Source organism: Hemiscyllium ocellatum, chromosome 1 (genome assembly GCF_020745735.1).
Source record: "Hemiscyllium ocellatum isolate sHemOce1 chromosome 1, sHemOce1.pat.X.cur, whole genome shotgun sequence".
Lineage (NCBI taxonomy): Eukaryota > Metazoa > Chordata > Chondrichthyes > Orectolobiformes > Hemiscylliidae > Hemiscyllium > Hemiscyllium ocellatum.
The window spans coordinates 83,824,765-83,841,113 of record NC_083401.1 but is presented as its reverse complement, the minus strand read 5'-3'; the positions used below and the strand labels follow the sequence as shown (position 1 = coordinate 83,841,113).

The window sequence follows — 16,349 nt, the reverse complement described above, 5'->3', positions numbered from 1 at the left end:
AAGAATCCTCAAATTCTGGAAAAGTGCCAAAGAATTGGAAGACTATCAATATTATTCTAAAGAGGAAGGTGACGATGAAACAGGCAACTGTAGGCCAGGCAGTCACAAGCAGATTAGCAAAGGAGAACCAGTAGGTGTGATATATACGGATTTCCAAAAGGCATTTAACAGAGTTGGAAGTAACAAGAGCAACTGTATCAAGTCTAACACAGAGGAACAGGCAGTTAAAAGTAGAGTCAATTTTCAGAATCTTGCTTTGGGCAAACAATAAAGATTGTTCAATTGACCATTCGCACTTTGTTCAGGGAGCCTCATAAGCCCTGATATATGAAGAAAATGCATGAGGTCTGAATACCAATGATGAGGAGTATATAATGAGGCAGTATATAGTATTGTTACTGAAGTGGGAAGATCACTTCTGAACCTTCATTCTCCACACCAGAATTAAAAGAAACTTTAACAATTCTTTAACAGCTTCAACAATTACTTTAAAGAGTAATATTTATGACTTGATGAGACTGACAAAGTGAAATGGAGCTATTCCAGCCCTTATTCCACTTCAGTTAGCACATGTTTTGCTTTTCCCAGTTTGAGTTTGCAGCTTTTGTACATGCTTGTTTCGAACTGTCGCACCAACCCGAGCTTTATACATCACTGAACTGGACCTCATGTTGATCATGCCTCTTACCCATGCAGGGCCATTCCTATGATTTTTTTCACAAATGTTGTCACCTGAAGTAAACTGTCTCTCACTTAGCTGAGTCTCGTGCCTGGCACTGACACTCCTGACAGTTTCACTCAATCCCCCCCAGATCCAGGAATATCAAATTTAATCTGGTTGGAATTTTTTCCCCATTAATGATTCTGCTGGAATTATCCCTGTTATTGCACAACAGGTGGTCCTATATTCAAATAGGAACTGGGACAGTTTGCTATCTAGTAAAGCTACAGGCTTTTCTGCCTTCAAAGTTTGAACTGTTCTTTCTGCCAGACTATAGGATGATGGATGGTATGGAGCTTTCCTTACTCAAATTCTCTGCTGGTTAACAATGGCCCAGCCCTTCTGGAAGTCTGTGTATTATAAAAGAGAATCACAGAATCTCTACAACGTGGAAGCAGGCCATTCGACTCATTGGACTCAAAGGTCATCTCACCCAGAGCCACACCTCAATCCTACTCTTGTAACACTATTTCCCATGGCTAATCCATCTTGCCTGTATGTCCCTAGGTACTATGGGCAATTTAGAATGGCGAATCCACTTATCCTGCAGATCTCTGCACTGTAGGAGGAAACTTGAGTACCTGGAGGAAACCCACACACAGACATGGGGTGAATGTGTAAACTCCATAGAGACAGTCGCCAGAGGGTGACATTGAATCCAGGTCCCTGGCACTGTGAGCCACTGTGCCAGCTTAAGTTGTATGCAGTTTTTCTATTATCGACTAGTGTTTGAGGAATGATCTCTATGCACACCTGCCACTTTGCGTGGGCATCCACAATGATTAAGAACATTAAGCCAATGAAAGGACCTGCATAGTTGACATGTAACTGAGTCCAGGTTTACCTGGCCATTCCTATAGATGTGGGAGAGCTGCTCGTGGTACTTTTTGTCCTTGTTGTACTCTGGGCACTGTCCCACCAATGCAGCTATGTCAGCATCCAATCCTAGCCACCCATAACTTCTCACCAACATCTTCATTTTGGAAACCCTTAGATGACCATGCTGGAGTTCAGTCAGTATCTGCGGTGACCTTTGCACAGGTTAATCACTCTTGCTCCCCATAATAATACCATTCTCTATGGTGAGCTGGTCTGAGTGTCCGAAAAGGCTTCAATCCTGGTTGTGAAAGTTCTTTGGTTTCCCCCCGCATCAGTTTCAGTTTTGTTAGGACCGGATCTTTCTGCATCCAAAGTCTGATATTGTCAGCTGTGATCGGAATTGTGTCCAGAAAATTTAGAACCATTAAAGACTTTTGCAGTTGTGGTACCACCGGTGATGCATCTGCATGTAGGAGGTGGCCCAATTCACCCACATTTGCTACTAATCCTCCCAAACATGTTCCAAATTGTAATGAGACCCATTTAGTAATTGAACTCACCACTGAATTTGGCCTGAAGCTATGGGCAACACTGCCTTGTTCTCTTGAAGTAGATCTAGCAGGGATTTGTGGTCTGTTATTATTATAAACTTACATCCATAAAAGGTATTGATGGAACTTCCTGACTCTAAATATGATGGCGAAACATTCCTTTCTATCTCGGTGTACTTACCTAATAAGGACTTTGGATAATACAGAATGTATCATTTGTCAGTACTAGACCTCTCATGGGATCATAGAATGCCAACATCTTACAGGATAATAGCCATTTCTTCACTTCCCTGAAAGCTATGGGTTGCATACATTTCCAAGGCCGACCCTTTTTCAAGAATTGATGCAAAGGTGCCAGGATGGAGGCGAGGCTATGTACAAACTTTCTGTAAGAATTCACCAGCCTAAGGAAAGGCCTAAGCTCCGGTACAATCATGGGAGCAGGGGCACCTTTGATTATACTCGTTAATCTTTCAACAGGTGTAACCTGGTCTTCTTGACTTTATATCCTAATTGGGTCACTGGAGGTGCCTGGAGCACATATCTCTCCCTTCTAAGGCATTCACCAGAGTGGGAGAAACATCTCAGGATTATGTCCAAGTTCTCCAAGAGCACCTGATCAATCTTCTCTATTAGCAGATCATTGAGATAAATGGTGCCCTGGGGCAGACCTTGTAAAATATTCTCCATCGTCCGCTGAAAAATTACACAGGCTGATGATACCCCCAAATGGCAGTCTCATATATTGTTACAAACCCTTATGGGTATTAACGGCAGCATACTACTAGGCATCTTCAACTAACCACAATCGAAAGCACGCATGGCACAAGTCCAGCTTTGTGAAGGATGGCCTCTCTGCTAGCTTTGCGTAGTAATCCTGTAGGTGAAGGATTGGGTTTATCCAGCTGCAAAAGTGCTTGTTTAAAATCCTTACAAGACGATGGGTCAGGCATCACAATTGGAACAACCAGTGCTGCCCATCCTGCAAATTGGACTGGCTTGAGGATTCCTTGGCTTTTCACTCTTCTGATTTCTGCTTATACATTTGCCTACTAGATGGGGCTTACAGAATTGTGGAATTACTTCCTGGTCAACACAAAAGGTGGCCTCGGTTCCTTTGATAGTCCCTAGACCTTTCCGAAAAACTTCCAGGTTTTTAATTAGGACTTTACTCAGGCAGCCATTTTCTAAATGAAAAATGTTGAGCTAATCTAGGTGAATCTTTCTCAACCAGTTTTGCCAAAAAAAAATGGGCCCAAGCCTTTTACTACAGTCAGTGGTAACTGAACCAGCAGCTGCTCAAAGAGATCAGAAGCGAAGTTGTACCTTTAATATGTGAAGGCTTCCAGGTATATATTCTCATTCTAGCCAAGAATTTGCGCAAACCTAAAGGTTGGAGTCCAGAGTGAATTTTGTCAAAGACTGGTTCTGCGATCACTGAAATGGCCACGCCGGTATCAACCTCCATTCGAACCAGGCAGCTATTTAACCAGATGCTAATTTTGAGAGATGCTAATTTTGATAGTTTCTGATTTGGATGTTACTAAGCAACATGTGTTGTTCCAAACACATATAGGTGGACTTTACAGGGTGTGTACTCTCTTGGATACTAGTTCCCTTAATTTAGATCCAGTGTGACTCTTTTGTTGAATCTGCATATCTGCAGCAACTGCAATGGCTTGCCATTGTGGATCCTGGAGAAAATTTTAGCTGTTTGGCCGAGGCTTGGCTTTGTCTTGGAGTTTTGCTGTGGACTGACCTAGAATCCTTCTGTTCAGGTTATGCCCTGACTGAGGCTATGCAATTACCGTCACTCAAGTGGTGTTCTCAAGCTCAGACTGGCAAAGATAACCACTTCCATCGGAATATCCTGCAACTGACATGCTCCACTTGCTACATTTTCCAATTATAAAGCCAGTTGTAGTGCATGTTTGAAGTCCAGTTGGGCTTCAGCTAGTAGGTGCTTTTTCATGGTTATATCATTAATCCTACATACCAAACAGTCTCTCAGGATTTCATTAAGGTTCAAACCAAAGTGACAAGCTTCTGTCAGTTTTCTTAACCTCGTCAAAAATCCCGATACGAATTCCCTTGACTCTTGATTTGCCAAGTAAAACCAATAGCGTCTCAAAATTAGAGTTGTAATACTTCTTAACTAAATCTGATAATTCTTGAAAGGTTTTACTTGGTGCCTCAGGGAAAATTGGACTCCGATTAACTGGAAATGTTGTGGGTCTACAAGCTGTCAGGTGATTTCCTTGTTGCTTTTCATATGCCCTAATGTAATTTGCCTGGGAAAAAAAACCTTCTCTTTTCCACATATCGGGCCCAGTCTGCAATGGCAGGATGTCAAGCTTCCCAAACAATGGCATGATGTCAGAAATGCTTACCCAATTCAAAAATAACTGTTGCAAATGAATTTCTTTAGAAGCGTGCTTTTCTCTCGTTGTCAATGAAATAACTCCAGAGAGGATAGTATTCTGTCAGCAAGTCACCCTTTATTTACAAGTGGAGAGTCCCCAACGTTGATCCAGCTCTCTCAAAGCCAACTCTGAGTGAACAGGATATCTGACACTCCTGTTCTTATCTGTCACCCAGGGCTCTGAGTGGATTAGATTAATAGCCCCAATCAAGGAACTAAATCTATGAGGTCCACCTGGCTAACCTCATTACAATTACTACAATGTGTATTGTAAAATAACCCTAAAACTGGCATTGGAAATTTAAAAAAATCAGCTAGGATCAATATGGCAAAGCCATGTTGACAGTACAAAGAATAAAACATCTGACTGTATGTTAAACCAAATTTATTCGAGTTTTTGTGGAAGTAACTAGCAGGTTGAATAAAGGAAAACAGTAGATGCTGCAATGCTTGCATTTCTCAAAGGCATTAGATAAAGTGCCATACAAAGGTAAATACACAAGATAGCCAGTCATAGATTTAAGGGATTAGAGGACTGGTTAATGGATAGAAAGCATAAAATAGGATTAAACAGGGCATTTTTCAAACTAACTGGTTGTGGCTAATAGAGCTCCAAAACACTAGTGCTAGTCACAGCCATTTACAATTATTGTGATAATTTATACAAACAAACTAATGCATTATACAATGCATTGCTGATATTGCAAATTTAGGCAAAAATGCTGCTGTGATGAAGTCACAAAGAAGCTGCAAAATGATGCAGGTTAAGTAAATAAGCAATGGCAGATGGAGTATTTCATTGACTAACAGGCAAGATTCCATTCTTTCTACCAAATAAGTAAATATTTTCCAAACGTTGTGAAACTTGTAAATATCACTTCAGAGGGAATTAGGTATACTCATGCAAAGTATTGATAAGGCATATGAAGCAATTAAAAAAACAAACTGCATATTGCGTGGGACTGGAGTACAGGAATAAAAATCTTTTGCTATAATTGTATAGGATTTTATTAAAACTACATCTGGAGTATTAGGTACAAATTTGGTCTCTGTATTTAAGGAACACTTTGCAAGGAATACTTAGATCATACTTGAGGACATTATAGCAACTCGCCACTGGACTGGTTGCTGAAATGAGAAGACTATCCTACAATGACAGACTGAGTAAATTAGGCCCACACAGTGATAAGGAGAATCCCTCTTTTCAGAGGCTTGAGACACTTTGGAACTCTGTCTCAGAAGCTGAAGATGACAGGATCATTTATTATTTTCAAGGTAGAGACAGGTAGACTTTTGCTAAGCAAAGAAATTAAAAGTTTTTGACAGTAGGTGGGAATGTGGATTTCAAAACACAATAGATCACCTGTGATCTTATTCACTGGTGCAGCAGGTTCAAGGGCCTGAATGGGATACTTTTGCTCATAATCCTATGTTCAAATGAGTAAGCACAGATTAATCACAATAGCTTGGAGATTTGTAAGGGACTACTGTATCACAACAAACTAAGCCAAAGTTTGTTAAACAGTCACTGTTGTTCTGTTGGCAAATAGTTTAATTCTCACAGCAAAGTTTTAGAAATGAAAGTAAACTAGATTTGCATTAATATCTAATCCAAAAGTAAAAGAACATAGAACAGTACAGCACAGCACATGCCCTTCAGCCCTCGTTGTTGTACCGGCCTTTTATCCTACTCTAAAATCAGATTTATAATAATCGCTGCACTATTGGTGCCCCATGCGCAAGAATAACATCCTCTCAGACCTGCCTTCTTCCTTTATGACACTGTTTCGAACCTACCTCATTTTCTTTTTTTCTCAAGCACAGTAACAGGCCCTTCGGCCCTTGACGTTGTGCCTGCCTTTTATCCTACTCTAAGATCAAACTAACTTATATACCCTTCATTATACTACCTTCCATGTGCCTATCCAGTTATCAAGTGATCTCTCATTTACTCTGATGAGAAAAGCCTTAGCTCCCTCAACCTTACTTCATAAGACATGCCCTCCAGTCCAGGCAGCATCCTGATAAATTTCCTCTGCACCTTCTCTAAGGCTTCCACATCTTTCCTATAATGAGGCGACCAAAACTGAACACAATAACCCAGGTGTGGTCTAACCAGGGCTCGATAAAGCTGCAGCATAACCCTCGCTGCTCTTAAATCCAATCCCTCTCTAATGAAAGTCAACACACCATACACCTTCTTAAAATACTACGGATGCTGGAAATTTGAATCCAAACAACAAAGGTCGAAAAACACAGGTCAGGCAATATCGGAGGAGAGAATGGTTTCTCATCAAGTTTTTGCTTTCTTTGATATTTGTGCCCCAGAAAAACCCCAAAGTACGTTTTATCAATGAAGTTCTTTTATATTGCAGTCATGACTATAATGTAGGAAATGTGGCAGTGACATGCCAAGCTTACATAAATGCCAATGTGGTCATGACTGGATAATGTGTTTTGATGAAATTAATTGAAGGATAAATATTGACCAGGCCACAAGGAATAATTCCTCTACCCATCTTAAAAATAATGTCATAGGATCTTTCCCCTCCACCTAAGTGTGTGGGCCGGCAGCAGTTCAGCATCTCACCTTAATGATGGCACTTCCAACAGTGTAGCACTGTCTGATTGCTGGCAGAGGACTTGAGCTCCCAACTTTCTGACTCAAAAACATGTGACAACAAGCCACAGGTGATGCACACAAATACCAGTTGGGGCAATTAAGTTAATTTGTCATTAATGGTAAAAACACTCAACAATAATGTCCCTTCCCCTAGACTGAGGGGCCTGGGGTCAAGTCTGACCTATTCCAGAGGTGTGTAATAACATCTCTGAAAAGGTTGATTAGAAAAATAGATTAAATAAACAAAAACAAATCAACAGGTCAGCCAGCATCAGAGAAGAGTATAAAGTTAATGTGACAGATTGATAAACTTCCTGAATTTAACTCTGTCTCTCTGCAGATGCTGTTTGACCTGCTAGAGATTTTCCAGAATTTTGTTTTCTTATTTCACATTTCTAGCTCTGTATTACATTGCTTGAGTTTTGATGGTGTTGGTTGAGAAAAAAGTAGAAGTCAGCATACCTGGAAAATCTGACATTCTTAAAACGTTGGCTAGCCTCAAAGACTAAAATCCTCCCATCACTAACACCAGTCTTCAGTCAATTTAATTCACTCCATATGATATCAAGAAATGGCAGAAGGCACTGGGTACTAGAAAGGTTACTGGCCCTGACAATACTCTGGCAGTAGTAATGAAAACATGTTCTCCAAAGCTGGCCACAACATGGCCAAACTGTTGGAATACAGCTATCTCCCTAACAAAGTAGAAAGCTGCCTAGGTACATTAAGACAAATCCAATCAGCTAATTACTAGTCTATTCTAGATTACCAGCAAATTGATGGAAGACATCCTGGCCATGCAATCCAGCTGTATTGACACAGCAAAAAGCTGCTTATTGATGCTCAGTTTCGGTTCTAAGAGTCTCCTTTAGCACACTGTTGAGAACTTCATATTTTTCCCCACTTTTGGTTGGAACTGAGAGCTGTGGATTGAAGGTGACCTTCAGACTGTGAGCAACAGCTTGTTTTATAAAAAAAGGTTAATTGTTATTAAAAGAACACTGTGGATATTTTGGCTCCACAGATGCATTATGCTTAGAGGCTTGTAAATGTCTGGACGTTAAAGGAGCAACAACAGGAATGCCAAGGCCAACCAGTCTAACACAGAAAAGTGAATCAAAGCAAGACTTCTACACTTAATGGTAAGATCCGAGGGAGTGTTGCTGAACAAAGAGACCTTGGAGTGCAGGTTCAAAACTCCTTGAAAGTGGAGTCGCAGGTAGACAGGGGAGTGAAGAAGGTATTTGGTCTGCTTTCCTTTATCGGTCAGGGTATTGATATAGGAGTTGGGAGGGCATGTTGCAATTGTACAGGACATTGGTTAGGTCACTTTCGAAATACTGCGTGCAGTTCTGGACTCTTTCTTATTGGACGATGTTGTGAAACTTGAAAGGGTTCAGAAAAGATTTACAAGGATGTTGCCAGAGTTGGAAGATTTATGCTGTAGGGAGAGGCTGAATAGGCTGGGGCTGTTTTCCCTGGAGCATCGGAGACTGAGGGGTGACCTCATAGAGGATTATAAAATCAGGAGGGGCATGGATAGGATAAATAGACAAAGTCTTTTCCCTGGGTTGGGGGAGTCCAGAACTAGAGGGCATAGGTTTAGGGTAAGTGGGGAAAGATATAAAAGGGACCTAAAGGGCAACACACAGAGGGTGGTATGTGTATGGAATGAGCTGCCAGAGGAAGTGGTGGAGCTGGTACAATTGTAGCATTTAAAAGGCATCTGGATGGGTATATGAATAGAGGGATATTGGCCAAGTGCTGGCAAGTGTACTAGATTAGGTTAGAGTATCTGGTTGGCATGGATGAGTTGGATCAAAGGGTCTGTTTCCGGGCTGTACATCTCTATGACTCTAGTTATCCTTCAGTAAGTGAATGATTGAATGTTTAAGAGAAAGATCCCAGTTATAATAAACCTACCAGGAAGCTTCCTGCTTTGACCAGAGTCTTCAGAAATCAAGCAAGATACAAATCTCATGTGCCTGAGACACTATACATCGTTGAAACAGCTTAAGTGAACTGGCCAGTTATATTTCTTTTGTAGTTTACTTTCAATTTATCCTTTAACTACATCAGTCTATGTGGAATGGGATTATGTTCAAAGAAAATTGTTTATAGCCTAGCCATTAATTAGATTAACAGTGCAAAACTACACAAGGTAAAGTTATCGTATTAATAATAAATTGCTAATTTTTATTTTAAGTATAAATTTGGTTCTGATATCTGGTATTTATAATTCTGGTTAGGAATAATTGGGGCAATTTTGAGAAATAACGATTTTTTAAATTTCACTGTTGTGAATACAATGATAGGAAGACTGATTTGAGTTGGCCTTTTTTGGCAGTCAGTTAGCTCAGTTGTAGATGGCTGGTTTGCAATGTGGAGTGATATCAACAACATGGGCTCAACTCCCACACTAGCTGAGGTTACCATGAAGGTCCCTTGATCTTGCACCTCACCAGAATCATGTGACCCTCAGGTTAAACCACTATCAGTTGTCTCTCTCTAATGTCAGAGCTACTCTCTGGGTCGATGTGACTTTTTAATGATTTCCTTTCTGTCCCCATGCCTTATCAACTTGTTGTTTATAATCTCCAGGTAGCTCTAACATTAGTGGTAGATTTTATGCTGAGATCAGTACCTGGTGTCCTTTTTGTTTGTCATCCCTCTACCATGTCCTTCTGATGCCTAGAGCTCCACTCTTTCGGTGGAGAGTATTGTTTCTCACAATCAGAAGTTCAAAGTTTGAGAGTTGCTCTCTTCTGCTTTCCTGGTGTCTGGAGATCTTCCCTCCCTTTAAATAACATTGTGGGGTTAATCCTCTGCATTGTTAAAATGCCAGTTGAGCATCCGTTTTAATTAAGAAAGGAGGCTGTCCAGTGTGACAAAAGAAAAACCACAACAATAGCTAAAATGGGAGGCTTGACACGAAATCAGCATTAGATGCTAGCTGGCATCACAATTTATCTACTCTATATTTATGGTACCTGCGTGTAAAGCCCCCATTAACTTCCTGATAATATATGACATAGACCATCCCTGAAATGCATGAACTGCATTTTGCTACTCAACTGGCACCATGCTTATATACATGGATTTTCAAAAAGCTTTAGATATAGTGCTGTTTGGAAGGCTTGATCTTAAAATTAAGATATTTAAGAAGTGTCAGAGCACATTAGGAAATTGGTTACTCATTAAAAATGTAGTATTATGTTCTTTTAAGGATCTAATGTAACAGTGGTGTTACAAAGGTGAGTGTTGCGATAAAAGCATAAATGGGGAACAGAGTCCCAAGAATTAGTCACTGAGGACAAATAGTCAGCAGTACCTAATACAGTCAACTATGGTGAAGGTTAGGCCAACCGTGATGCAAAACCGAAATTAAACAGAATAGCCCATGAATGAAACATTCATCATTGGACAAATACCCAGATCACTGATAGATGTGTTGCAAGTAAGAATGGAGAAAGACCTGAATAAAATAAATACCCAAAAAATATGCAGCCAAATGGGTGGGGTGCAATGTGGATCAGCAGGTTGGTGTGGATTTTGAGTATTTATTATAAGACTTTATAAGCTCCAGCATGCCTTGCTGAAGCTGTTGACAAAGGTTAGGAGGCTGGCCTCTAAATGTGCAACCATTTGCCCACTGCACTCCTTTGAGGACAGAATATGCATTAAGGTACAAGACACACTACAATAACTTACCCTGGAAATCTGCAACCTCCACTATCTAGAAGAACAAGATCAGCAGATATATGGGAACACCGCCACCAGCAAGTTCACTGCCAAGATACACATGCCCAACTTGGAACTATATCACCATTCCTTCACGTTGCTGGGTCAAAATCCTGGAACTGCCCTCCTAAATGCATTGTGTTCCTACATTCCAAGAATAGCAGTACTACAGAAGATTGCATTGCTGGGTCTGAACAGCATATACTAAACTGTAAATAGCACCATTGCATATATGCCCAGATGCTTGATTAGATGATTATATGTTTGATTTATATTCCTCAGTGGAAATGTGGCAAATGCAACAGGGTGTCATTTGGCATATGGCAGCAAGAAAGCACAGTCCTCGAGAGAGCTGAATCACACTGAAATGTCTTTTGCTGATTTTCAGAATGTAGTCACACAAATTTGAAGTCTCAGGAATAGGCAGAAGTATTTTTTTTACCTTGTGGCTCGTCTTCCTTTTTCAGAATTTCCAACTTCTTCTGTTTTGCTGCCAATAGCTCACGTTTTATCTGACGTGCTTCTTTGCGTAGCTCTTCACTGCATAAAAATAATATTTACATCTACATATCATTTTCTCTGCAATAAATAATGCTGCAAGCAAATGCTTAGGAATTTGGTTATAAATGCAGTTATTAGCAACAGTTAGTACAATGAATTTTTGAAACATTAGCCTGGGTTTTTCAGCAAGGGCATACATCATTGACTTGGTTTCACAGAGATCTCGCGATCTCTGTGGCAAAAACATTCCCTCTTTTCTGTATAATTGATTGCAGCCCTGCCTAATTAGGATTCAAGAATGAAGACAGTGATGTCATGAAGCTGTTCAAGGAACCAATCATATTCAACAGTTTTCATAGACTTAACCCAAAAACAAAATGTAGCCAAATCAAATCACCTCTTTAAATTTTAACACAGAATAAGACAAAGATTGAGATATCACATTGTGTGAAAGTAGAAATTGGAATACATGGAAGAATAATCTTTGAATATACTTTAAGGCAGAAAGGATATTAGAACATAGAACATAGAACATAGAAAAGTACAGCACAGAACAGGCCCTTAGGCCCACGATGTTGTGCCGAGATTTAATCCTAATGTAAAATATAAAAACTTAACCTATGCACCCCTCAACTCACTGCTATCCATGTGTATGTCCAGCAGTTGCTGAAATGTTCTTAATGACTCTGCTTCCAACATCATAGCTGGCAAAACATTCCATGCAGTCACAACTCTCTGCATAAAGAACCTACCTCTGATGTCTCCTTTATACCTTCCTCCTAATATCTTCAAACTACGATTCCTCATACCAGTCAATCCTGCCCTGGGGAAAAGTCTCAGACTATTGACTCTATCTATTCCACTCATTATCTTGTACACCTCGATCAGATCTCCTCTCTTCCTCCTTCTCTCCTGAAAAAAAAGTCCGAGCTTACTCAACCTTTCTTCATAATGCAAGCCCTCCAGTCCAGGCAGCAACCTGGTAAACCTTCTTTGCACCCTCTCCAAAGGCTCTGTATCTTTCCTACAGTAGGGTGACCAGAACTGGACACAATATTCCAAGTGTGGTCTCACCAGAGACTTGTAGAGCTGTAGCTAAACGTCATGGCTCTTAAACTCGATCCCCCTGTTAATGAAAGCCAAAACACCATATGCTTTCTTAACAACCCCATCCAATTGGGTGGCAACTTTGAGGGATCTATGTACCTGCACACCCAGATCCCTCTGTTCCTCCACACTGCCAAGAATCCTGTCTTTAATCCTATATTCAGCTTTCAAGTTCGAGCTTCCAAATGCATCACTTCACATTTATCCAGGTTGAACTCCATCTGTCATTTCTCAGCCCAGCTCTGCATCCTGCCTATGTCACACTGCAGCCTGCAATAGCCCTCAATACTATCAATGACACCTTCAACCTTTGTGTCATCTGAAAATTTACTCACCCACCCCTCAACCTCCTCATCCAAGTCATTTGTAAAAACTACAAACAGCAGAGGCCCAAGAACAGAGCCCTGCGGGACACCACTCAACAGTGACCTCCAGGCAGAATGCTTTCCATCTACAACCACTTTCTGCCTTCTGTCAGCCAGCCAATTCTGATTCCAGATAGCCAAATCTCCCTGTATCCCATACATCCTGACTTTTATGAATGAGCCTACCATGGGGAACCTTATCAAATACCTTGCTGAAGTCCATATACACCACATCCACTGCTCGACCTTCGTCAACCTGTCTTGTCACCTCCTCAAAGAACTCAATAACATTTGTGAGGCATGACCTATCCCCTACAAAGCCATGCTGACTGCCTTTAATCACACTGTGCTTTGCCAAATTGTCATAAATCCTATCCCTCAGAATTCTTTCCAAAACTTTGATGACCAAAGATGTAAGACTGACTGGTCTGTAATTGCCAAGATTTCCTTATTACCCTTCTTGAAAAGAGTAACAACATTCACCTCCTTCCAGTTTTCCGGTACGACTCCCGTGGAGATTGAGGAGGCGAATATCCTCACAGCAGCTTAGCAACCTCCTTTCTCGCTTCCCGGTGCAGCCTAGGATAAATCTGGTCTGGCCCTGGGGACTTATCAATCTTAAATGTTTTCCAACATTTTCAGCACATCAACTTCATCAATCTTGATCTGTTCAAGCCTGTATCCCAGCTCCTCAACGTTTTCATTCACAACAAGGTCCCTTTCCTAAGTGAAAACTGAAGCAAAAAACTCATTTAGGGCTTCCCCTATCTGCTCAGACTCTACGCACAAGTTCCCTACACTATCCCTGATCAGCCCTACCTTCTCCCTGATCATTCCCTTATTCCTCACATATGAGTAAATGCCTTATCTCTGAAACATTGAAAACAGGAGCAAGAGTTGGCCAAATGGCCCTTCAAACCTGATTCAACATTCATTATGATCATGACTGATTACTCCAACTCAACCATCTGTTCAGAGTTTCCCCTCATATCCCTGATCCTTTCATTTCTAAGGGATATTTTCAACTCCTTAATGAAATTATATAATGTTTTGGCCTCAACTGCTTTCTATGGTAGTAACTTCACAGGCACATCACTCTCTGGGTGAGAAAATTTCTCTTCATCTCAGTCCTAAATGATTTACTTGATATTGTTGGACTGTGGCCGCTGGTTTGGGACTGCATCTTTTGTTTATTCACTCGGGGGATGCGGTCATTGCTGGCTGAGCAGTTACCTTTGAAAAATGGTAGTGAGCTGCCTTCTTGAACCACAGCAATTCTATCGATGTAGATACTAAACAGTATTGAGAATTCTATTGTTTCTATGAGACCCCCTTATTCTTCTGAACTACAGCGAATATAATCCTATTCAATGCACCTCTCCTGGTATGTCAGTCCTGCCATCCCAGGAATTAGTCCATCTACAGCAAGAACATCCTTCATCAGATAGGAAATCAAAACTGCACACAGTATTCCAGGTGTGGTCACATCAATGTCCTGAATAATTACACAAGGCATCCCTGGTATTCTAATCCACTGACCATGAAGGCCAAATTACCATTTAATTTTTTTATCGCCTGCTACACTTGCATGTTTACCTTTTGCAAGGACATCTAGATCTTGTTGCATAATCCCCTCTCTCAATTTATAGCCACATAATAATCTGCATTCCTGCTTTTGTTGTGAAAGTGGATAGCCTCACATTTATTTATACTGCACCTGCCATGGATTTGCCCACTCAGCTTGTTCAAATTGCTCAGCAGCATCTCTGCATTCTCCTTACAGCTTACTCTCCCGCCAGCTATATATTATCTTCAAATTTGGAGCTTTTACATTTAGTTTCCTCAACTAAATTGTGAATAGCTGTGTTCCTTGTCCAGATGGGTGCAGTATCCCACTAGTCACTGTCTGCCATTTGGAAAAAGACCCATTTATTCTTATTCAGTTCAATATCCATTTCAGTACACTACCCCCCAATCGCATGGGCTTTAATGTTTGATCTTTCAGAATTATAATCTTAATTAATCTTTTATGATCAGAGTCGTTTTGACTTGACAGATAACCTTTCAGGAGATTCCATTATTAGAACAAAAATCTCCATTACAGCCACAAGAGCATGGACTCTTATTAATTCTCACATTTACTTTTTTCTTTCCATCAATGGTTTTCTGCAGTCATCCAATCTAATCTTTACTGACGGCTGCACGGAATATTTATTATTAACCTCCTTCAGACAATATCCACTTAATGTTCACAAACTCTAATCCGTTGTCAAAGTGGCTGAGCCATAAAAATAACTTATATTCAGATTGCATATCCAAAATGGTTAAAACATCCCAAAGTACTTCACTGGAATGTTTCCAAACAAAGTCACAAAAGGAGATACTAGGGTTATTGGTCAAAAGCAAGGTCAAACAGGTAGGTTAAGGATTGTTGAATTATAGGAGATTGCAGAAATAGGGAAGGTAGAGGGCATGAAGAATTTCCACTGGGAAAACTCTGGATTGTTTTCTCGTGAAGAGAGTTCTAACTGATTCACCTCGTGTGGCTTGTTAATTGGTCTTTTGTTTCCAATGGCTATGTCCTGCTTCAGTGCATTTTCTGAAAGTGACCTATTGTTTTAACTGGTGGACACTGTTTGTGCCGATGAGATTACTTTGCTTTGAAGCAGTTGCAAGGGATCTTAGTATCTGATTTTTGTCCTACCTGCTGCATTGGCATATCAAATGTGCCTTTTATGGTTCTATTCCTTAACAATCTGATGGATTTGAAATTCTCATATTTGATCTTCACCCGTTATGGTTGATCTATGTTGATTACTGGGCCTCTGCTTCACATATCACTGAATGGCTTTCTCTGAGTCAGGTCTTCTTTAAACTGAAAAATATCTGGCAAGACAGTTTCATCTTTTCACTCATTTATAGAGATCATTAATGAATGAAGTCATCAATGGATCTCTCTGGATGCTGTATTCTTTGGTTAAATCATGTCTGTTCAGGAATTGTATTATTTGCGATTGAAATCATTGTCAAAAGCTTTCAATATTGCTTTGGATGTGTTTGTTGCTTCTTCTACCACTTGGTGAGTAATAACATTATTTGCTAGACTTCCAGTTGTGTACCAAAATGCATTTAGTTGTTCAGTTTCTGATTTAATATCTACTTTAGAAGCTATTCTACATTTCAGTTATTGTTTCTCCAATTTTGGGTTCTACTTGAGCCACCTCTGAAATGAAATCTCTATGGCAACACTGATACCATGGCTTCCTAGAGTAATTGCTTAAAAATGTGTTGCTGGAAAAGTGCAGCAGGTCAGGCAGCATCAAAGGAACAGGAGAATCGACGTTTCGGGCATAAGCCCTTCTTCTTCCTAGTATAATTGTGTGTTTTACCTTTTGAAATTTTTTTTATTTGCATCAATGACAGTTCTCACATGCTTTGCTACAGTTCCTAAGAGGTTTCCTGCAGCTTTACTAAATGTGACCCATACTTTTATGGCTGT

General features: G+C 40.3%; 1 protein-coding gene across 1 annotated transcript in view; it reads right to left on the bottom strand.

Moving 5' to 3' along the window:
• Window positions 1–16,349, bottom strand: part of cwc27 (CWC27 spliceosome associated cyclophilin) — a 268,357-nt gene that overhangs the window by 83,520 nt on the left and 168,488 nt on the right. The window contains exon 11 of the mRNA XM_060823753.1: window positions 11,320–11,417. Coding sequence (XP_060679736.1) covers window positions 11,320–11,417 — 98 coding nt within the window. The remainder of the gene's footprint in view (window positions 1–11,319; window positions 11,418–16,349) is intronic.